The sequence below is a fragment of the Camelus bactrianus genome, chromosome 3, assembly GCF_048773025.1.
Source record: "Camelus bactrianus isolate YW-2024 breed Bactrian camel chromosome 3, ASM4877302v1, whole genome shotgun sequence".
Classification (NCBI taxonomy): domain Eukaryota; kingdom Metazoa; phylum Chordata; class Mammalia; order Artiodactyla; family Camelidae; genus Camelus; species Camelus bactrianus.
The window spans coordinates 117707431-117729434 of record NC_133541.1 but is presented as its reverse complement, the minus strand read 5'-3'; the positions used below and the strand labels follow the sequence as shown (position 1 = coordinate 117729434).

The 22004-nt window shown below is 60.1% G+C and overlaps 2 protein-coding genes across 9 annotated transcripts; both read right to left on the bottom strand.

Annotated features, from left to right (window-relative positions):
• Positions 1–1679: 1679 nt before the first annotated feature.
• Positions 1680–12760, bottom strand: GJC2 (gap junction protein gamma 2). Of its 3 annotated transcripts, none has more exons than XM_045515630.2 (2): positions 12443–12760; positions 1680–4004 (listed from the first exon to the last, which is right to left on the bottom strand). In XM_045515630.2, exons 1-2 carry the CDS (start codon positions 12758–12760, stop codon positions 2697–2699), a joined length of 1626 nt encoding a protein of 541 aa, XP_045371586.2. In that variant the 3' UTR covers positions 1680–2696. The 3 variants fall into 3 exon arrangements, with proteins under 3 accessions (XP_045371586.2, XP_074217193.1, XP_074217192.1); XM_074361092.1 differs by lacking the exon at positions 12443–12760 and adding an exon at positions 5308–6890 and having other exon boundaries at positions 1680–4030; XM_074361091.1 differs by lacking the exon at positions 12443–12760 and adding an exon at positions 5308–6890.
• Positions 12659–21997, bottom strand: GUK1 (guanylate kinase 1). 6 transcript variants are annotated; one of them, XM_074361098.1, is made up of 9 exons: positions 21840–21975; positions 21181–21373; positions 15830–15943; positions 15606–15647; positions 14882–14978; positions 13550–13688; positions 13385–13469; positions 13116–13201; positions 12659–12978 (listed from the first exon to the last, which is right to left on the bottom strand). In XM_074361098.1, the coding sequence occupies exons 2-9, from the start codon at positions 21263–21265 to the stop codon at positions 12943–12945; spliced, it is 684 nt and encodes a 227-aa protein (XP_074217199.1). In that variant the 5' UTR covers positions 21266–21373; positions 21840–21975; the 3' UTR covers positions 12659–12942. The 6 variants fall into 6 exon arrangements, with proteins under 6 accessions (XP_074217199.1, XP_074217204.1, XP_074217202.1 ...); XM_074361103.1 differs by lacking the exon at positions 21181–21373 and adding an exon at positions 17673–17702 and having other exon boundaries at positions 21840–21932; XM_074361101.1 differs by lacking the exon at positions 21181–21373 and adding an exon at positions 16373–16454 and having other exon boundaries at positions 21840–21912.
• Positions 21998–22004: the final 7 nt, after the last annotated feature.

Here is a 22004-nt window from a genome sequence, read left to right as displayed (position 1 = left end):
AGAGACCCCACTGTGGACCCTTAGCTTGGTGAGCGAGGAAATCTTTGAGCCAGCCCCGGCCTCACCAGACACTCCCAGGCTGCAGCTACACCAGGGCCCCAGCCTGAGTTAGGGAGGGTGTGACCCTAAAGATCTTTGTTCAAGAAGGGTCCGGAGAATGAGGTCCTGACACCTTGACCTTGACCTAAAGCTCCCTCTCCATGGCTGGGAGGAGGCTTCCCTGGACACTATCACAGTGAAATATAGAATGTATTTCTCCAAACACAAACTTGTCTGGGGCCTCCCTGTCTGCTGGTTTCAAGGCTTCTTTTCAGGCAGATGCCGAGGGTCCATGCCCTACCTCCTAGCCCTTGTGGGGCCCTGTAACCAAGGGTGCATTGTGGCCCCAAGACATGGAGCACTAACTTCCAGATTGAGAACAACCTCTGGGCTTGGCTGGGAGTAAACACTTGCCTTCCTCACCGGCCCTCTCCAGCCATTACGGTGATTCTGAACACTGAAGTCTCCCACTGTTCCCCACCTGGAATGTCCACTTGTGTCCCCTGAGGGCCTTGTCCTCCGGGGCCTCCACTGAGAGGACACTTGGCTGTAGGAGGCTGGCCTCAGGGACATGGCCGGGGGCAGGCTGCAGGGAGGCTGCAGAGGAGCCAGCCAACAGTGTGTCTTGTAGATGTCTTTCAGCATCTCTGCTGCTCAGTGTCCCCATTCACACTGCTGGGAGCGGGGCATGGCTGGACAGCATGTTCCCTGCCTCAGAGACCCAGTCTTCCTCACGACGACACTGCCAGCAGCATAACCCAAATTCAGAGTTGCCAGTTCCATGGACTTTGGTCTCTTGGGGAGGTGAGTGGTAGGTCCCTGCTCTGGATCTGGATTGGTTTACCCTCTGTGGCCCTGCCTCCAGCATTGACATCCAGGACTTTATGGGGGTGGGGCTTACCTGGGGGCAGGGATCACCTGGGTCTGGGGCTCACCTTAGAGGTGGAGCTCCCCTGGAATCCAGGATCAGCCAGTCAGACCCGAAAAAGGAAAGGGACTCAGCCTGCATTTGGCATCTCACCAGAGGCAGGCTGGGTTGGGGTTCATGTAAGGCTTGGAGCTTGGCCCTGGGACCCCAAAGAGAGAGGGTTTGCAGTCTGGAGAAGCTGTCAGGGCCTGCCTTGGGCCTGATGGGGGCTGGGAGAAAGCTGGGGTCACCCAAGTCTAGAGCGAAGTGGCTCCTTGCTGGCAGCAGCTGCTTCCCTTACTGTGCTGGTCTCTGCCCCTCACCAAAGCTATCGCTGCAGGCTCTGGCCAGCGTCTGGATATGCCCGGGCCTGAGACAGGACTGCCCCTCTCTCCTTTGAGCTACCTACCTCCTTGGGCTCTAAGCACACAAGCCTGGCCGTGTTCTTTGTTCTCACCATCTGTGTACTCAGCCGTGCCTCTCCCGGCTGGGCCAAGCCAGTGCCTGGCACAGAGTGACACCGACTGTTTCCAAGGAGCTGCAGGGCCTCATCCTGGACCTTGCTCCCGGATGGTCCCTGCAGAATGGTTTCCCCTCCCACCCATCCTAGAGCTGAGCTATGTGTCCCTAGGGGCCAGCAGTGGACACATAGACACGTCTGTGTGTGCCCTCACACATGTGTGCACACTCCACACACAGACATGCATGCACACACATTCACACACACACACGGTTGTAAACAAAAGTTAGTTTTATTTTACTCTCTTTGTTTTAGAGGCTGTGTCTGAATTGGAGATGGGGCTAGAGGGCAGAGGGGCTGTGGTGGGAGCCTCAGAACCCCTTCCCCCAGCATGGCCAAAGCCGCAGCCTCTGACCACCATCCTGTTTGTCAGCGTGGCGAGGGGGCCAATGTCTTTTCGGAACTTCAAGTATGTCCCAGAGGAAGGGGCCACGCCAGGCCAGTGCAGAAGCTGGAGAGGGCATGGTCCCATCCACACCCTCCAGGGCCTGAGCCCCAAATCTGTGTGGGCAGGGAGCAGGAAGCAGGGTGCAGCCCCACCTGGCAGCTCATGTTCTGGGGCTTAGTGCAGATGAGGCAGGAGGCAGTGTAGACCTGGGCTGGGCCCAGGGGCCTCTGCCTACCCTGCTCTCTGTTTTCCTTTCTGTACAAGAAAGACCTGGCATTTCTTCCAGCTCTGCAAGAAGCAGAAAGTGGGCTAGAGGAGCGTGGTTTCTAGGAAAGGAGCCCCATTTGCTGGGCAGGGAGTGGGGACAAGCACGGCACTCTCCTATACACAGGCCAGGCACCCCTGGCAGTCACACATGGGCTGCTGAAGGGAAGCAGGGGTGGAGGGGGCAGAGCTCCCACCTGGCCAACATTTTTGTCCTGAGGTGGCCAGCTGGGTGGCCCTGGGGTGGTGGGTGGGAGGCAATGCCCCAGCCACAGTCCCATTCACCTGTCAGGGTTTATGGATCAAAGCTGGGGACCCTTCATGGTTTCCAGGCCTGCCTGTCCCACCTGACCCTAGATGGAGATGAGGCTCAGGTGCAGAAGCACAGTGATGCAGGGCAGGCTGGTACCCACGCCCCCACCCCACCCCCCACCCTGTCACGAGGTGAGGGACAGCCAGCTGAGGAGGAGGAAGGTAGGTGTTCTGCCCCTTAGGTGTCCAGCCCACATCCTTCCCCTAGAGCACCTCACCCCCGTCCCTGGTGTGGCGGGAGGAGGGAGAGCAGCCAGGACGGGGCCTCAGATCCACACGGTGGTCTTACCCTCCCTGCTGCTGCTCGCACTGCCCTTCTCTGAGCCCACCCTGGGTTTGGCGCCTGGCCGGCCCTGGCCCCCAGCCGTGCCTCCGGAGGTGGCACTGCCGGACCCGGAGGCGGGCGCGCCGGCCCTAGGGGGTTCCTGGGCGGCAGCTGAAAGGGCGGGGCCGGGTGGGCCGTCGAGGTCCCCGAGCGCGCGCCGGTCCTGCAGCGCCTGCAGCGCCAGGCTGGCCAGGTCCTGGTCGTGGGCGCGTGCGCGCTCGGCTGCGCGCACCACCAGGCTGTAGTCAGGCGGGCAGGCCAGGCCCGAGGGCGCGGCGGGGAGCGCGCAGGGCGGCTGGCGCGGGGCCGGGCCGGGGGTGGTGGGCGGGGGTCGCCGGCCGCGCACAGCGTCCTGCGCGCTGCCCAGGCCCAGGTGCGCCATCTCGCAGAGATTGAGGAGCAGGCAGAGGCAGCTGACCACGTACATGACCAGCAGGAAGACCGTCTTCTCGGTGGGCCGTGACACGAAGCAGTCGACCACGTGCGGGCAGGGCTGGCGGCTGCATGCGAAGAAGGGCCGCACCTCGAAGCCATACAGCAGGTACTGGCCCACCAGGAAGGCCACCTCGAAGGCAGCCCGCGCCACCAGCTGGGCCACGTACACGCGCATCAGTCCCTCGCGCTGGATGCGACGCCGCCCGTCATGCTGCCCTGCTGGGCCCGGGGCCCCTGCCGCCTTTGTGTCCCCTCCAGCGCCCTTGGCTGTACCCCCGTCCTCAGCCTCGTCTTCCTCACCCAGGCCCTCACCCGCCCCTGGCTCCTCATCCTCTTCGCCCAGGCCCAGCATGGGCTCCTCCTCACCCAGGTCAGCGGGATCAGGCCAGCCCGGATGGGGCGGCGGGGGCAATGGCAGTGGTGTGCGGGGCACTCGACGGCTCGGGCGGCGGCGAGAGGCGCGGCGGCGCTCGTCCTGAGAGGCGCGGGCCAGGCGGTGCACCGCATAGCCCAGGTACATGACAGAGGGCGTGGAGATGACCACTATTTGGAAAACCCAGAAGCGCACGTGGGACAGGGGTGCGAAGGCATCGTAGCAGACGTTGTCGCAGCCTGGCTGCCGCGTGTTGCACGTGAACTTGGTCTGTTCATCGGAGTAGATGGACTCGCCGCCCACGGCCGTGAGCACGATGCGGAAGACCACCAGCACCGTGAGCCATACCTTGCCCACGAACGTGGAGTGGTTGTGGATCTCTTCCAGCAGCCGTGTCAGGAAGCTCCAGCTCATGTTGGTCATAGGGACGGGGGACGGGACCTGCAGGCCACGAGCAGGAGCTCAACCTGGGGCAAAGGTCAAGGAGGTACGGGGCAGGGACGGTAAGATACACAGGCTATGGGGAGCTCAACCCCTGGCAGGGGTTGGACAGCGGCACCTGGAGCCAGGGTCCCCTCTGGAACACACATCTTTCGCCCCAAGGAACAGCCGCTTCAGGAGCGCCACCCCCACCCAAAGTCTCTGCCCTGAGATGGATACAGGGAGAGGCCTGGGCCTCTGCAGGCAGAAGACAGGCACTAAAAGGACAGATGACAGGACACCTTGCTTTGGCTGAGCACACGCCCCATCTCCCACCAAGACCCGACCCCAGGTCCCTGCAGCCCAGAGCAGTGCCAGTCTCTCCTGCCCTCCCCTAGTCCTGTGCCAGCTGCACTCCTTCCCCAACCTCTGGGGACCCCACCCCAGGCCCTGAGAACTGCAGGAGGCCAGCAGGGTGAGCTGCCTTTGTAGGACAAATGGGGAAACTGAGTTTCACTCAGAGTATTAGAGTGTGGGGGCTGCTCAGCCTCAGCTCAGATGCCTGCCCCCACCTCTCAGCACCCAGGTCGCTGGAAGGAGTCCCATGGAGACCTGTTTCGGGCAGGCTAGGAGCCCACCAGGGGCTGAGTCCCCAGCCTGCCTGTCCCCCCAGCTCTTCAACCACGCCAGTCCCCCGGTGGCCCATGGTTTCCCAGGCCCCTAGTCCCAGTGGCCCTCAGCCTCCAGCCTCCTAGCTCCTGGAGCTAACCCCATCAGTCCCCAGACCCCACGGCCCTGTCAGCCTCCAGCCCCTTGTAACCCTCAGCTCTATCAGCTCCAGGCTTCCCAGGACCGGTCCCTCCCCCTACCCTTCCCCCAAACCTTGCACAGGGGCTCTGGTCCCTCCGCCTCCACAAAGGATCACTGCCATGCTCCTCTGAGAACCTCCTGCAGGTCCAGTTGTACCAGGGGCTGAGGCCCTACCCTCCAGGCTGCTCCTCCCTCTTGTCCCAGCACTCCTGTGTCCTATGCACATCCTGATTGGGGGCCGTAAGGCACATGTGCAACCACACTTGGGGACCTGTGACACTCAGAGCCACCTGGCTGCTTACCATGTCCCAGACCAGTGCCCCTTCTAGATCAGCTACCCCTGAGTGGACCTGTGCCTAGAAGGGGCTCTGTGGGCAGGACCACATGCCCCTGTACCTCTGTGACTCTAGGCAGGGGGCTGCAGCCTCCCAACACCCACCCTCTCTTTTCCACGGTGAACACCAGTACCAGCTTCTGGATAGTTTGAGTTTGGGGGCAGGAGACCCCTGAGTACCTGATGCTGTTGGCTCCCTCCTTCTGGAACAGGCCTGGGAGGCAGTGTGGGCAGGTGTGGGATGGAACAGTAGGGGCATTCAGGGATTCAGGCCCTCTTTATGCAGCTGGGCTCTTGGGCGGGGGGCAGGATGAGGGGGCAGCCAGGGTTCCTGGGGAAGTGACCCTACTTCCTCACATCTGTGTGCAGTGCCCCTCTCAGAGCCACAACACTCACAGATGCACACGCACACAGTTCACTCAGACATGCATGTGCATACTTGCGTGTGTGATGCACTTGCGCACATGCACACACACAGGTACACAGACTGGCACATGCCTAGTCAGCCCTCCAGGGCCATCTTTGATATCCCTCTGCTTCAACGGGGGAAGAGCACAAGGGTCCTGTGTCCTAGGCTGGCTTTTTCCTCAGCTCTAACCTGAACTCTCTTCCAGGATCTCTCCCCATTCCTGACCTCTACAGTTCCACACCACAGGAGGCCGAGGCCCACAGTCCCACCAGGCAAGAACCCAGAAAAGGGATGGCAGAGCAACCCCACCCTCCCCCCACTTCTCTCCCCTCCAAAACAGATCCTAGAGGAAAAATGGAAGGGAAGGCGAGGGTGCCAGGGCAGGCTTGACCTTTCACGTGTGGTTAGTATTCCACAGCTGAATCTCAGTGGGAAAGCCTCGGTGCAGTGTTTACCGATTCCTGTGGTGTAAAATCCTCCCACCAGACCCATGACCAACTTGGGGAGACGCGCGGTGGCGGGGCTCTGAGACCAGCTCTAGCATGGCGCTGGGAGGACGCCGCCCTGGGGTGAGGGGTGGCACTTTGCCCAAGGGGGCTGGCCTGGGTGCAGTTAGAGCACACCCCCAAGAGACGAATTGTGGAGAAAAGAGGGTGAGGGCCCTGCCTGCTGTCAGCTGAGGGGGACAGCCTGGGGAGTAGGAAACGGGAGGGAGCAAACCTCCTCTCTTCCTTCCCCGAGTGCCAGTGGGGGAGCTCTGGCAACCTCTGGGTGCGGGGCAGAGGCAATTGGCTCTTCAGACCAAGCGCCGATGCCTGCGTGCTATGAACACGTGTGTGCAGGTCCTGGGTCACACGCGCAGTCACGGCCGGATCATTCTGTGGTCTGGGGGCTCGCACTGACTGACCACTTTCGGCCTGGAAGAGCCCAGGCCCTGATCTTAGTGCCATGCACAGGGACCCCCAAATCCAGACCTCTTGTGCCAGTTGTCAGCTTCACATCAGCACGTGGATTCCGGCAGGTGCAGCAAACCCCAGAGGACCAGACCCAAAAACCTCCCTCCAAAGCAGCTTCCATCTCAGATGGACTTATCCTCGAGCGCTCTCTGCCCAGCACCCGCTCCGCTCCATCAGCAGGAACCTTGAACCAGACCCCGCGGGGCCCCGCCGCTCCCTGGGCCTGCCTCGCTTCTGCCGGGCACCTGAGGAAGCCCGTCCACCCGTGTTCTTGAGACTCCGCCGGACTTTGAAGTAAAATGCAAAGCGCACCTGGCGCCAGCGCACCAACACCCCTGTTTCGCTCCTACGCAGGAGGAACGCACCCCTGCGAGCGCTTCTGCTCTGCCGGCCCTACAATGTCCACGCCCCACCCAGACCCCCGCTCCACCCGCCCCCTCGTCCTGTCCCTTCACGGGGCAGCCCCTGAGACCAGCCCACCACCCCCCTGTGCGTTCTCTACTCTCCGTGCACGCGGACTGAGCCACGGAGGGGGCTGGAATGTTCAACTGGTCATGGGTTAGTGTTGGAGACGTGGGTCTGAACTCATCATCAGCTCAATATGGACACAGATGGTTTCCTAGAGTTATACACACGTGCGTGCACACGGGTTTGTAGCCCCTTGCCTGTTGGCTGAAAGGGCCTAAAAGGAAAAACACCCCATAGCCATGAACACACCTTGGTCCCGCTCTCCAGTAAAGGGACCTAGGCTTGTGGAGAAACAGCTGGTTCCAGGGCTGCGGCAGGAAACACGCCAGGAGCATCTCTTGGTGCCAGAGAGGAAGGAAGTGCTCTCTCTCTCTCTCACACACACACTCTCTCACTCACTGACACTGACAGAGGCGAGTCAAAGGGACACAACGTGGCAAATGAGGGAAGGCGCTCCGGGTGTCTGAAGCTGGATCATTTTGGCAGTAGAGGAAGTAAAGTACCAATTACAGATTAGCTCACAGATTATAGCCCACGGTAATAAATAAATGAGTTCCTACTGATGCAAATGATAGAGTGACTGTAAGTGGAGAAGAAATTCTAAGTAACTCACGTAGCCACTGTGACCTCAAGGAGGGTGTGCTTCCAGAGAGCATGGCAAGGAGGAGGGAGGGGGGCGGGGCAACCCAGCAGGCGTCACCTCAGGCAAGCGGCCGCCGAGATCCCCACCCACAGTGAGGGGCCAAGTTGACAGCCGCACCTTGCTGCCCCTGAGGCCTTCTTCCCAAACCCTCACCCCAGGTGATCATGAGACACAGTGAGACAAGTTCCAAGAGGGGCTTTTACAAACTACCTGACCTTCAAACCACCAAGGGCGTCAGAAACAAGGGAATCTGAGGGGGTCATCCCCAAGGGAGGCCAAGGAGATGTAAGGTCAGTCACCCTCCCCAAGGGGACCCCAGAAAAGCAGGACACAGGTGAAGAGTGAAGAATCTGAGGGCAGAGTGGTCACTGGTTAATGACAACGTATCGACACTGATGCACTGATTGTGACAAGCATGCTATGCGGGAACTGCGTGTGGGGGCAAGTGAGCACTCTTCCTGGGCTCTTCACAGCTTCTCTGTAAATCACAGGTGTTATAAAATAAAAACCTTATTAAAAATGTTCTCCTAACCCATCACTCCCAAGTTCCTTCTGCCTGTCTTGTCCGCAACTGGAACGCATTTCTCTGTCTGGAGGATTCAAGCACGGAGCAGGGACATTGGTGACCTGTCCTGGAGTTGTGGGATGCAAGAAGGACCCCGATGCGGAGGTGCTGCAGTGGGAAGCAAAGTCTAGGCCCATGGCTGTCCAGCGCTGCTGGGAGGAGGTAGCCAGTGGGGGCTAGGCCCTAGGCTGAACCAGCAGGAGGGGAAAGTGTGAGGGGTGCTGGCCCCTCAGGGAACAAGGCCCTGGCATTTGCAGGGACCTTCATTCAGAGGAAACCTCACCCAAAGCTACGTGTTAGAGCAAGTGTGGGTGGGGACCACTCAATTGGGATCCAGGGCGGGGTTGGGGGTAAGGGGCCAAGGTGTCCCTGGGTGTCAAGGTCTACGAGGCGGTAGGCCTGGGAGTAGTCAGTAGAAGGTGTGGGATCTGGTGAGGGAAGGTGACTGGCCAGTGTGCAGGGGAGGGCTCCCCACAACAGGGGCTGGGGTCATCTCTGCCAAGAGTCGCCCAAGAAGTCACCCTACTGGGGGGAGGGTGGCAGGCAGACAGCGTAGGCTCTAGCGGGCATCAGGATGATCTGTCCTGGGGTGAGCTGGGCCCTCCACAACCGGTGCTGACACAGGGGTGGGCAGCTGGGCTCCCCCCGTCTTCAAGTCCCTTTCACCCCTGGGTCTGAACAAAGGTCCTGGGTGTGGGGGTGTGGGCACTGGGAGCAGAGATGGCCCAGGGTCTCCTCCTGCAGTACAGTGAGGCCAGGGCCTGCCCAGCCATTTCCTTCCCAACCCTGGCCCGGCTTCCTCCCACATGCCCCTCTCAGGGTGGGTGGACTTCCTTTGGCTAAGGTGTGGCTGCCAGGCAGGACAGGACCCACAGCCCCTGGAAGTGCTCAGCTGGCCAAGCTGGCTGGTGACACCCTTCTCTGGGAACCTCAGCATCTCAGGCAGCCTCTTCCCCTCCCTGAGGACTCAGGAACCTTGCATGCACCTGGCACCGGGTGGTCCCTCCTCTACATATGAGCACCCATAAGTAGCTCAAGGCGGGCTCAGCCCCGGGAGACTGAGGCCTTAGCTCAGAGACCAGGGCCTGCTCCTACACCCCATCCACCTCCCTGAGCTCCAAGGTTAAGGTCTCCCTTCTGCTACTTGCTCACCACCCACCAAAGTGCCCTGTAGGGGGCAGCGCTCACTCAGAGGGAGGGGCCGCAGCACCTGCCCTTGCTCAGGCCCCAGGCCCCCCTCACTGCCTAGCCTGAGGGTGCCCACGAGGTCTCGCCCTTGTCAACTCTGCAGTGGTCCTGTGCAGTGGTCTTCCACTTCCTTCCCTCTCTGGGCCCCTGTCCTGGATGCCCCAGTTGTGTTCTGCCTGGAACCCCTGGCCAGTCAGAGGTGTTCACCCCGACCCTGGAGTGCCCAGGACGCAGACTCCAAGCCTAGGGACCCTCTGCCACATCCATCTGCCACCCTCCCCAGCAACACCAGTGCACACAGCCTCCCATGCAGATGGCACACCGGCTAACGGCCAGGCTCCCCTTCTAGTCCTCTATCCCCATGTTCCCTCCTGTAGGCAGTCCAAGGTGGGGCTGCAGGCTCCAGTGGGTTGGTCGCAGGAAGCTTGGGGCTCTCAGAACAAAATCCCCATCCTCACGGGTCTTCAGGGACTTCCTGACCTGCTCCTGCCCACCTCAGAGCTGGCTTCACCCATGTCTGGACTGACTCTCTCTCTCTCTCTCTCTCACACACACACACACCTGCACACCCATCCGCACACACACACACACCCCTGCACACCTGCACACCCATCCGCCTCATCCTCTCACACTCACGCACACACATGCACCCGCTCCTGCCTTGGACCACTCCAATGGCCTTCCTCTGGGAAGCGTCCTCCATGGCCAGGAGAGTGAGGTGCTCCCACTGCATGCTCAGCGTCCCTCATCACACAAGTGCTCAGCAAATGCCAGGGGGATGATCGGATGCCAGAGGGAACAGGGCCCTGCTGGGAGCTGTGGGGAGAGGATGGTTGTAAACCTGCGGCGGGAGGCTCCTGCTCCCTCCCAGGGCCTCTGGAGGTGCAGGTGGCCATGGCACTCTGGGTCTGCTGAGGATCAGGAGGCCCTTCTCTGCTCCACTCCAGCCTGGAAGCTGGGAAGTGAGGGGCCTCCTGCAGGGGTGGAGGGTGTGGTGAGGCCAGGCTTGGGGAGTGAGTCATGGTGGCGTGGCCTGGACTGCTCCTGCAGCCAGGCTGGAGCTGCCGCCTGCAGGGAGGCCTGAGCTGAAGGGCCCTGGGCTTTTGGGGGTGGGCTGGGGTGGGATGTGCTAGGAGAAGCAAGGGAGTGAGGCCAAACCAGAAACCCTCCGCAAGCTTGGTGCCCTCTCTGGGATCGCTCCAGGCATTGCTGGCCCAGGGCCAGGACGCTGTGTCCCTCAGACGGCACGGGATGCCCACACTTGCGACCCCTCCTAAACCCTCCTCCCCGATGCTGCCGAAAATGCCCATGCGATGGCCCCTGCGGCCTGCACTCTGCTACCTTTCTCAACAAGCAGCAGTGTCACTTTCTCCTCCCTACATACCCCTACCCTGCCCTGGACACCTGCTGAGCCTACCTGCTCCCCCGACAACGGAGCACAACCCAGGGCCGGCTGCTACCCCTCAGCCGTACTGCCCCTTGTTGGAACCCCTGCCCAGGCCACCTCCCCCAGCCCGCTCCCCATCCTTGCCCAGCCACCCTGCATGCAGTCCCCATCCAGACAACTCACTCACATCTGTGGCGCAACAGGGGCCGCTCCTGGAGAACAGGAGACTGTTTTGCTCTCTGCTAACCTCCAGGACCTAGATCTGAGGACCCAGGACCTAGGAGACGCCCACAAGGATTTTAATGAAAGGTGCCCCGGGCCACACCAAGGCCAGACCAGGAGTGCTGCGGACGGAGGGCAGGTGTACTGACCACAGCTTATCGGAAAGGCTCCCCAGCCTCCCCAAAAAGCTGAAGAGCCCAAGGCCCCAGCCTCTGGACACACTGCAGCTGCCTAGCTGGCAGGAGCTAGCCAGTCCCACATGGCCTGAAGGGTCCCAGCTGCTCAGGGCCCACCCCTCTTCCGTCCTTGCTCCTCAGCTAGCCTGAGCAGCCCCTGTGGTTGGGGGGGTCCAGATTTCTGCTTCCACCTCCCCCTACACTCAAGTCTTGTTGCACCGGAACCACCACCCAGTCAGGCCCTGTGAGGGCAGTGGGCCTGAGATGGAGAGACCCCCAGAAGGCCACCCAGCTGGGCCCAGCACCTATTGTCTCCTGGGGTTGGCTATTTCAAGAGGTGATTACAGGCCCCTGAGACCTTGGGCTGAGTGAGGACGCTGTTACTCAGCCCCAAAGGGAACCCTACGCCTGGTCCCCTGGTGGGCAACCTACCTTTCCCAGGCCAGGAAACAAGGCCTTCTGAGCTCTTCTACCTGATGGCTGGCTGGACACCAGCCCTCCTGAGAGTGCGAACCCAGCCAGACTGACCCAGGGCCACCTCTCACTACCAAGCACAATGCGGGGGGAGGGCCTTCAACGGCTCCATTGTTCCCCCTGAGGCTTGAGGTCTGAATCCCTGATTGTCCCTGGGGCTGGACGGGTCCCAGAGAGGGAACTGGCCTCTCCCAGGCTGCACAGCAGGTCAGGAGGCAGCCCAGCTCCATCTCACTTGCCCTCAGGCCTGGGGGGCTGCCCAGCACCCCCTGCCCACCATCTAGTGTCCAGGCCCAGCTCTCGCCTGCCCTCCGCTGTGTATCTGGGCTTTTGGGTGGAGTCTGGCCTTTCTGACTACTTTTGCCTGCGCTCCCTGCCTCCTCCAGGTCTGCATTTACCATCTGTCTGGGTTCTACCACAGGAGCATGGCCTGAGCATGGGCCAGGGCTCAGGCAACTGTGTGTCTCCTGTGCCCAGTATACCATGGCTACCCTGACTTGAGACCAGCGGCTTCTGGAGGCATCTTCTGAGACTCTAGAGAGCCTGGAACCCCAACAGAGGCCCCCAACACTGGCCTCTCCAGGACCATTAGGGCTGGTCAGGCTCAGTGGGCCAGGCACAAGGCCCCCAGACACAGAGGTCCAGCCTTGGTCTGCAGCCTCTGTCCCTTTGCCACTCCTGGCCCAGCTCAGGGACCAGGAGAAGGAATGGTTCGAGCAGGACAAGCCCCTAGGACCTTCTGTCCTCAGGCTCAATGGCACCTCAAAGAGACAGTAGAGATGAGGCCTAGCAGCACCACCCACCCCCAAGAGGGTCCCTACACCCACCTGGAGGGACACTTGGGGAAGCAGTGTGTAGCTTGGGAGCAGCCCTCGTTGGAGCCAGCAGCCCTCGCTGGAGCCAGCAGCCCCGAGCAGCAGATGCCAGAAGGATGCTGCTGCCCGAAGCCCGCTGGGGGCTGTCCATCTAGAGTGGGGTCTGGAGTGGTGGGGTGCACTGCGGCTCCACCCGCCCAGGGTCACGATCCATGGGCTCCAGGACACTCTAATCCAGCAGTTCTTTATTTGGATGTTGGCCCAGCGTCCATAGGAGGGAGGGTGGTGATGGAGCGGGGCAGGGCAGGGAGGGAGCCTAGAAATGGGCATGGGGGGTAGGAGTGAGAGAGAAGGTCCTCCTGCTGCAGTGGAGGGGTGAGGGAAGAAGAGCAGCACCCCGACCCCTGGGTGGCAGCTGAGGTGAGCAGAGCCACTGCTGGGAGACCCTGACCCACTGAGGGTGGGTGTCAGGCCCTAGGCCCCCACTGGGAGGACGTAGCCGGTGGGCCTTCTCAGGGGTGACCAGCTGCTTGAGCCTTCTTTATTTCCTGTTGGGGAGAGAAAAAGCGGGGCTAGGGAGAGGAAGAGGGTCTCGCCTGGCCTGGGGCCACCATATCACCTGTCCCAGCCTGCTTTCCCCATTTGCCAGACAGAGGTCTGAGGCCCCAGCCCCACCCCAGCCCACCTCGGAGAGCGCCTCCTTCAGGGCCCAGTAGGCCTTGTCCAGATTGTCGTTGACGATGATCAGGTCAAACAGGCCGGGCTCCTTGCCTGGGGGTGGGGGCAGGGTCAGCGGAAGCTCTGGTGACAGAGGAAGGGTCTGGGGACTCTTCATGGGGACCACAGTGCTGGGTGCTGGCTCCAGTCCTCCTCTGCCCCTTAGTGGGTGGGACTGGCCTACTGTGGGGCTTGGGGAGAGTGCAGGGGACACCAGTGGTAGGCGCCCACACTCACTGCTCTCCATGTCAGCCCGGGCGGCAGCTAAGCGCTTGGCCAGGCTCTCCTCCGTCTCTGTGTTCCGCTGCCGCAGCCGCTGCTCCTGAGATGAAGCACAAAGGTCAGAAGGTCAAAGCTTCTGGGGCCGCCTCACCCCCCTCCCCCTCCTTTCTCGGCCCTCACCAAGACATCCAGCGAGGGTGGCTGCACACAGATGTAGATTGGCTGCAGATCAGTCTTCTTAATGTTGCGCACGCCCTGCAGATCCACGTCCAGCACGCAGATGCGGTTCATGGCCTGGACGGCCCGCACGGCCGCTTTGCTGGGGGATGAGGGGGTGCTGCTCAGCTGGGGCCTCCCCGGGCTCCAGTAGCCCCTACAGCCTCAAAGAGCCTCAGTGGGACCATCACTGCCCATCCTCTGCTCTGAGCCTGTCTGCCCAGCCTAACCCTGGCATCTGCTCCCCTTTCTGGAGGCACTCCCTGAGCAACCCTTGCACATGGGGGCCCTCTGCTGGTCCAGGAGTGGGAGTAGGTAGCCCTGCAGACCCTGGCCCAGGGCCTCTCCTCCTGGCACCTGCCCCCAGGCCACACCACTCCATCACCTCTATCAGTCCAACCCACCAATCATGCCCCTAGAAGACAATACCCTCTGGATCCTGACCTCAGGGACAAGGATGGCCACCTCTCTCATGTCCTGCAGACTGGAGCCCTGCTCAGGCAGGGATGCCTTGGCCCAGGGCCCCCACAGCACTACTCAACACCCCGTTGGGCTTCCTCATCCCCTGGCCGTCCTTTGTAGGCCCTGGCCCCTCACCCTGGGGTCACCATGTACCACATGCTCTCCACTGGGGGAACTACCTCTCAGTGGGCACTGAGTGTCCCAACAGTGGCCAAACAACCCCACTCTGGGACCGACCATTCTTTCCACCTGCACCTGGAAGCAGAGCACAATGGGTCTTGTGGGGTCCCTGCCTCACCCAGCCAGGTGGCTCAGGGACAGGCTGTGCACAAAGGCATGTCTGGGCCTGCCTGCCTGTGTCAAGACACTGCTCCCAAGCCTCACAAGCCGTATGGGAAGAGCCACCATGGACCCTGCTCTGGTTGAGGAGGGGGGCAGCTTCTGTTGCCCCAGGGACCCTCCCAGGCTGCCCCACTGGTTGCAGGGGAGGGGGCCACAGTGAAACCTGCAGACCTGTGAGACCCAGGTTCCCTGAGTTCTCACTACATACCAGTCCCTTGAGCGGCCCATGGTTCCCACAGCAGGCCAGGTAGGGCTGGGCCAGGAGGGAGTGGCCTGAAGAGCCCTGACTGCTGCCTCATCTTGACCCTTGGGGGTTAGGTCCCTTGCCCCAACTGCCCAGATAGATAGCCCGCAGAGAAAACCCCAACCAGGGGCCCAGCCAAGGGTAGACTCGCTGCCTGGGGGGGCCACAAAGAGAAACCCCCTGCTTGGGCCACCCATTCCAGGTCCTTGAGAGAATTGGATGAAGGGAGGGCCCCAAGCATGGCCCACCTGGTCCCATACAAGTTCCCTGAAAACTCGGCATGCTCGATGAAGTCTCCAGCAGCAATGTCCCGCTGCATCACCTCCCTGGTCACAAAGTAGTAATCTGCAAAGGAGGAGGAGCTGTCCAAGTATGACCACAGCCAGGTTACCAGCTTCTCCCCTTCTGGGCCTGTCTATCCCTGTCTGTTCATCCACAATGAAGGCTGCTCAGGCCACGGGGGCAGGGAGATGTCTGAGGGGGAGACAGATGGGCAGGGGCCATTTTTCACACTGTCCCCACCGAGGAGGGCCTGGAGACCACCGGCGACTGCAGGGGAGTTTGGGAGGGGGAGACTGGAGACTGCCAGCTTCAGCAGGGGAGGCTGGGGTGGACTTCCATGCTATGTGTCAGGTAGGCATAGAAGCCCTACTAAAACTATAGAAAATGCTCACGATGCCAGAGAGCCCTACATGGTGCACGGCTATGATCTCAACCACACAGCATGGGCAGCACACACTGAGGAAAGGGGCCCCTCAGCTGCCTCATGCCAGGACCAGGGCCCCCACCCAGCCTCTCATGTGGACACTGGGCACCAGCATGCACCATGATGCCTGGTTCCTAATTATGCCCACCCTGCCCAGAAGAGGGACCCACACAGCAGATGGGGAGAGGGAGGCCTCATGTATCACGACAGGCGGAGGGCTGCTCCAGCACAGGGCTGGAGCACTGAGGCCGGCTGGCTGAGCTCACCTTTGCCGTTCTCCTCTCCTGGCCTCGGGTTCCTCGTGGTGTCTGGGAACAAATACCTGTGACTGACCTGGACACCTGGAGCCCCATGCATCCCATCCCCTGGGCCTTCCCACAGGGCCTGGCTCCACCCTTCTGGGGGCGTGGGGGGGGCTCCAGGGCATGTCAGCAGGGGTCCCTGCCCCCAGCATCCTTGAGACCCTCCCCCACCTCCCCTGGGGCCTCACGAGACACGCTGAAGCCGAAGATGCTGCCATGTTCCTGCAGTAGTCTCTTCAGTAGGGTGCTCTTCCCAGCCCCCGAGGGTCCGCTCAGGACAACAGGCCTTGGTCCTGACATCCCTATAGGTGACGGGGGACAAATAATCAGCAGGGCCTGAGGGACCTGCTTCCTATGGAAGTGGGTGAGGTGACTACAGTGCCCCCATCTCTGCCCCAAGTTAATTCACCCCAGGAATTGGGCAGAGCTGCGGGCAGTCACTCAGAGCCATGCTCAAGCTCCAGCCGTGCCTTCCTTTGGGGCGGGCTACCTGGTAACACATGCACTAACCACAAGCATGCGGCCGCCCCAGCCGTCCCCTCCTACTCTGCACCTCAAGGAGCCTGGACTTTGGCTCCTGGGAGGGGCATGTCTGGGTCCCCATTCCTGCATCTCCTGGCACCAAGCCCCAGAGGTGCCCTTGGTCAAGGTCAGTAGAACCCAAGCCCTGTTCTGGAAACTTCCATTGAAAAGTGAGGGGCTGACTTCGAGGGACCAGGTTCCTGACCTACCTCTCTGATACTTGAGTCTCATGAAGCCAGTAGGAGAGCAGTGGGGGCCACCCTCCCAGCTCACAGCACAGGGCTCATGCACCTGCCACGCGAGAACACCGAGGGTAGGAAGAATTGGGGAGCTCTGGGGGGCATCAGCTTAGCCAGCTCTGTGCTTGTTGGACCACCCCAACACCCTTCACACAGGACCTACCTTCTGGGTGGGGTGCAGCCTCCGTACTCAGCCTGGGGCTGCTCTGGATGAGCTGGCTGGAGACTGGTAATCCCTGCCTGTGCCTCACCCTCCGAGCACTAAATCCCTGCCAGCGCAGCCAGCACCACCTGCTCAGCGCGGAGGGAAAAGGCTGCTCCTCACCCCAGAGAGGCACCCCTCCCCACCCAGCCACGTGAGCAAGACGCGCCGAGGAAGGTCAGGTGCTTCGGGAGCCTCAGAAGATGGGGACTGAGGTGGACACTGAGCAGGGGAGCTGGGAGATAGGCAGCGGGAGACTCCGGGAGGGCATGTGGTGAGCTGGCCTGGCCCTGCAGGGCTGTGTCTGTGGGCTGCCTGGTAAGGTGTGGAAGTCCCCAAGGAGCAGTCGGTGGCCAGCAGACCAGCAGTGAGGCCTAGGAGGGGCAGACCGCTCTGCTGAGGGACACCCAGCCCGGGCAGCTTTCCAGCAGGGCCCCAGGTGGGCACTGCTTTCTTAATCCACAATGTAGGCCAACCTGGGTAATCTGGCTAAAGCACCGCTATTCTGGGACCATCACGCCATATGCAAATGCCTACAGAAAAAGTGGGAAACACGATCCACTGCTGAACAGAGATAATAGAAAGAGACCCAGAAGAATTCATCCATACTCTGCCATCTCTAAGTGACCAATTCTTAGCTCCTTTGCCTCTTGAAGTTTCCTATTACAACAGTACGTCATTTTCATTGAGGAACAGTCTGTCCCACTAGATACCCAGTTCTTTTCTGGTGTCCGAACTTTCCTACCCAGACACGTGTGCCACCACACACATGCCCACACGTGTGTACGTCCGACTCCAAGCCCACTGCTGGTGACTGCACAGCAGAGCGCAGCCCCCTCCCTCCCCTAAGGCCTGGTGCACGGAGAGGTCTCATCTCTCCCTCGCTGTTGCCCTTCACAAAGTCCCTTCCTTTGCAGAATGGATGTCTCATGGGCAGCCCAGCCCACTCCCCTGGGTCTGCCCTGACTTTCTAGATGCTGAGCGACCAAGGATGGGGAGAGCTGTTGCGGGGGTGGGGGGGTAGAGGGGCACAGGAGGGCAGAGGAGAGGCTGGGGGCCACCAAGTACCTGAGCAAGGATGCTGCTCCTAGAGGGGCCCTGGAAAGAGAAAGGCTGTGAAGGCTGTGATCTGCCTACCACATTACCTGGCCTCTGGACTGTGCTGGGTTACCACTGTATACATGTCCCTCCCCACCTTGCATGCAGGGCAGCTATGGTCGTTCAGCCACTTAGGTCTGCCTAGGACCAGGCAGCATGTCAGTGCCACAAGAATGTGAGTTTCTCCAGGGCAAGGGCAAGCAACACCAAGTGGACACATGGCAATGCTCAGAGAGAAGGACCAGAAAGCCTACCTGGGCCTCACTTACAGCAACAAATCCTCAACCCAGTGGATGCAGTTGGCACCTTCTGGACCCAACTTGGGGCAACCACCTCTATGGAGGGGAGGACCCATCCTGCCTATGAAGAAGCCCCTCAGGAGCATTCTGCTCTTTTGCCACGTGCCCAACTTGGGCAGGTGTCCCACCCTCACATCCCACATCCCCATGGGCACCCTGAAGCTCCTAACTGTAAACTTGCCAGCAAGACCAAGAGGATGCATGGTGTTGACCTGCCCTGTACTTCCAGACTGGCACACAGGCCACTAAATGCTTCCCTAGCAGTTCCTGCCCTCTTCTCCGTGCCCACAGCCATGACCAGATGTTGTAGTCATAAGCTCTAACAACTAGACACTGCAAAACTACACAAGGAAGTCCCAGGGCCTGACACCCTCACAGGGCATGCTGAGCACAAGTCTTACTCGTTATCTCACCTCAAAACACTGGTTTCCACCTGGCTCTCTACACTGTATCAGGAACCCTGAGCATCTGGGTCAGAGGGCTGGTCATGCTCCAGCCCCCAAACAGGCAGTGTGGGACAGGAGAACCACCCTGGCCTAGGTCCCAGGTGCTCTGTGTGTGGGACATGTCCTGGCCCAGTGACCTTAAGAAGCCACTTAACCTTCAAGAACCTGGCTTGATGTGGGACAGCAACAAAGCAGCCAGTGATTTCCTTCTCACGTCCTCTTCCCACAGTGGGGTGAGGACCGTGCCTTCCCTGAGAGGAAGCTTGGCCCTCAGAAGCGTTGGCTAGAAGCCACACTGTGGAAGACTTGAGCATGTCATGGCACTACACAGCTGCATCTGGGTCTCTTTCCTTCGAGGAGAAGAAGCAGGATTCAGTTCTACACGAGATCTTCACTCAAGTCCCATTGGAAGGCAGAGGGAGCAGGAGAGAGAAAGGGCTCTAGGGCAAACAAACCATGCAGCAGGAAGAAGCCCAGGCCTTTCTGGGTGGGGCAGGATTCACTCTCACGGAGGGGAAACCACAGCCAGGCACACCCAGCGTCAGCCAGGAACCAGCACACACAGGATCAGAGAGGGACCCAGAGGAAGCCGAGGCTTAGCACATAAAAAGTCAGGGAGGGACCAGGGGAAACAGAGGCCTGGTACATGGGTTCAGTCAGGGACCAGAGCCCAACTTCAGGGCACCTGTCCCCACACCAGTGCTCCAGCAGTTCACCCTTTGTGTAGAGTCCACAGACATTTGGCAGATTTCTGTTCCGAGGCCCATGCAATGCCACCAGAACTGGTCACAGCCCCCTACTGGAGTCATGTAGCCCTACCCTTTCCCGACCTTCACTTTCCCTATTATCTCAACATCAACCAATGAGAGACTTGTGCACAAGCCGATCACACGCCTTGTGACCCTCTGGCACCTGATGTAATCCGCCATAATAAAAGACCTCAGTGGCTTACAGAGCTCACACAGGCATCTCTTGTCTGGTGGCCCACTGTTGTCTATGGAAGCGCACCTATTAAATGCCTTTTCTATTTTCATCCTGTCCTTGGTAAATTCTTTCACTGCCTGTGCGTCAGCCCGCCAAACCCCACAACATTCAGTGCTTTCCCTTTCCTCCTGGAGGACTGTGGTCACCTCCTTCGCCCCGCAACCACATCATAAAACCCTCTTCCTTCCTGCGCTTCCTCAAATCCTCTGAATGTGTTTCTTGGGCTATGCTAAACGTGATGCAAAACATGTAGATTAACAGTTCAGGTATTTTTTTTAAAAAGCTTGGGTATGGATGAGGAAAAATGTACTTTTGAACTCCCAGAATCTGCTACTCAAAGAAACCGTTGATCTTAAAGGTCAATGACTGGGTCAACGTGTTCCTAGAATCTAAAGGAAAGCCTGGGCAAACTGCACTTATCAGAGGTGTGGCACCAACCTGGATAAAGAGTGGCCTGGTGTGTGCTGGCAAGTGTGTGCAGTTATCACAAGAAGAGGGGAGAGCTGGGGCTCCTGTGGCAGGAAATTTCTGTCAATGCTAAGACAGGAAGCCACACCCACCCCAGATCCCTCCTGGTGGTGAAGGTGAAGGTTTTCCTGGGTCCTTCACCAGTTGTGGTCTGGGAGATCTAAGAGTAACAGAAAAGCCCAGAGAAGCCCACATTCATGTTGTGTGACACAACAGGGCAGCCAGTCAGTGAGCCAGTGACATAGCGACATGGGTTGGTGAAAGAATTTAGAGATATAAAGTATAAGAACAGAAAGGAGTTTATTAGGGTTCACTGTCACAGGCAACAGACGGCCACACAGGTGAGGGGTGCCTGCACGAGCGCCGAGGTCTGGTTGTTGGTCTTTTATAAGGTTGGTCCTGAAGGCTTGTGCACAAGTCTTTGGCTGTAGGTGAGGTAAGAGGTTTAGGGTCCATGAAGGGTGGTGGGGTTTGACTCTGATAAGGTGGGCATTACTTGGGGGTATTGGTTAGGGAAAACACACCCAGGAAAGAATGTGCTTTATCTGAGAGCCCAGAAATGGGGGTCCTTGGACTTTGAAGGCTATCAATTAGCCCAACAGTTCGGACAGGTGTGTTGCCAAGGTGTGCTCACAGGGGACTCATTCAAGGCTGACCATGAGAAGCACATCCTGGCCCTGTGGGACCCAACCTACACTGGCCAACCATCACCTCAGCTTCCACCCCACCCCCAATCAGAAAGCAGTTATAACAGGTGAGGGGGCACACCTCACTGTCCCTCCCCAAACCAGCACCTGGGTGAAGGAGGCTCACTCCCTCTCACTGCTCCCAAAAGCATGTCTAAGAACAATAGATGGGCAGCTCCAGCAACCTAGGCTTGAGGTGTCTTATCCTGAGGGAAGGGGAACCACAACTACCATGCCCACCAGTCAGGAAAGCCTGCCACTAATAACCGGCTCCTGCGTGGAGCACCCACACCTGCAACGTCCAGCAGCGCTGAGCTGTGGGGCAGGCCAGGAATCTGCAGCAGTCCCCGGGGGGACATTCTAGCTGGGAGTCCTTGGAGCAGTCAGCTCCGCCCACCTAGGGCCCCCTGGGTTTGCAAAATGTGGTGGGAACCGAACACAGCACCAGAACTGGACCACCAAGAGGCTTCCCCAACTGTTATCTCTGCTGCTCCCCTTGAGCTCACAGTAGACCACACATTTCTACAGGCCAGGGGAGCTGGTAGGGACTTCAGGGACTCTGCCATTCCAAGGGCCACCTAAAGGCCTCCAGAACCTTGATCTCCTGGGGTTTTCGGCTCTGCTGTGTGGTCCACCTTGGGGAGGGTGTCAGGCTGCTTCCCCTCTCTGCCCCTCAGCATCCTGCAGGGTCCACAATGGCATCCAGCATGAAGTCCTCAGGCTGCAGGGGTTTTACAAGCTGTCTGGAGCTTCCCGTGCCAGAAGAAATTCCTCCTACATTTGGAGGACTGACACAGGAGAAGCAGCGTTTAATTTGTCTAAGTAAAAATAATAACTGCCAAAGGCAATTCTAACACAGAGACACTCAGGATACATTCAAAAACGAAGGGCAACCCTTCAAATGGAGTCAATTTGCCTCCATGAAAAGACACACTACTCTATCCATGTCCACCCCGCTTTGCTCGCCCTGGGACGGAGCTCTGGGAACAACTGAGGGCCGCCGAGGGCAGTTTCGGTGGCTGGCGACGTGACCGAATGCACGAGCACAGCCCCACGAGTCCCTGAGGCAGGTGCACGACACCCGGCTCAGCAAAGGCTCGGGCGGCGCCACACGCGCGAGCAGCGGCAGCCCCCACCTCTCCGCCTCAGATTCAGCCTGCAAAATGCAAGCCCGGGGCCGGACGTCCCAGGAAGGCCCTCCCCGGGCCTGCGCGGGCCGGGACCTCCGCACCTCTGTGAGGGGATGCCACTCACCGTCCGAGGATACCCGGCCCAGGGCGGCTGCCGCCAGCCCGGCCAGCGGGCGCCGCAGCATGAGGGGCCGCCTCCACCGCCCGCGGGGACCTACGTCACAGCGCCGCGCCGCGCCGCGCCGGCCTCTCCCCGCCCCTCAGGAAGTACGTCCGCGCGGCGTCGGCC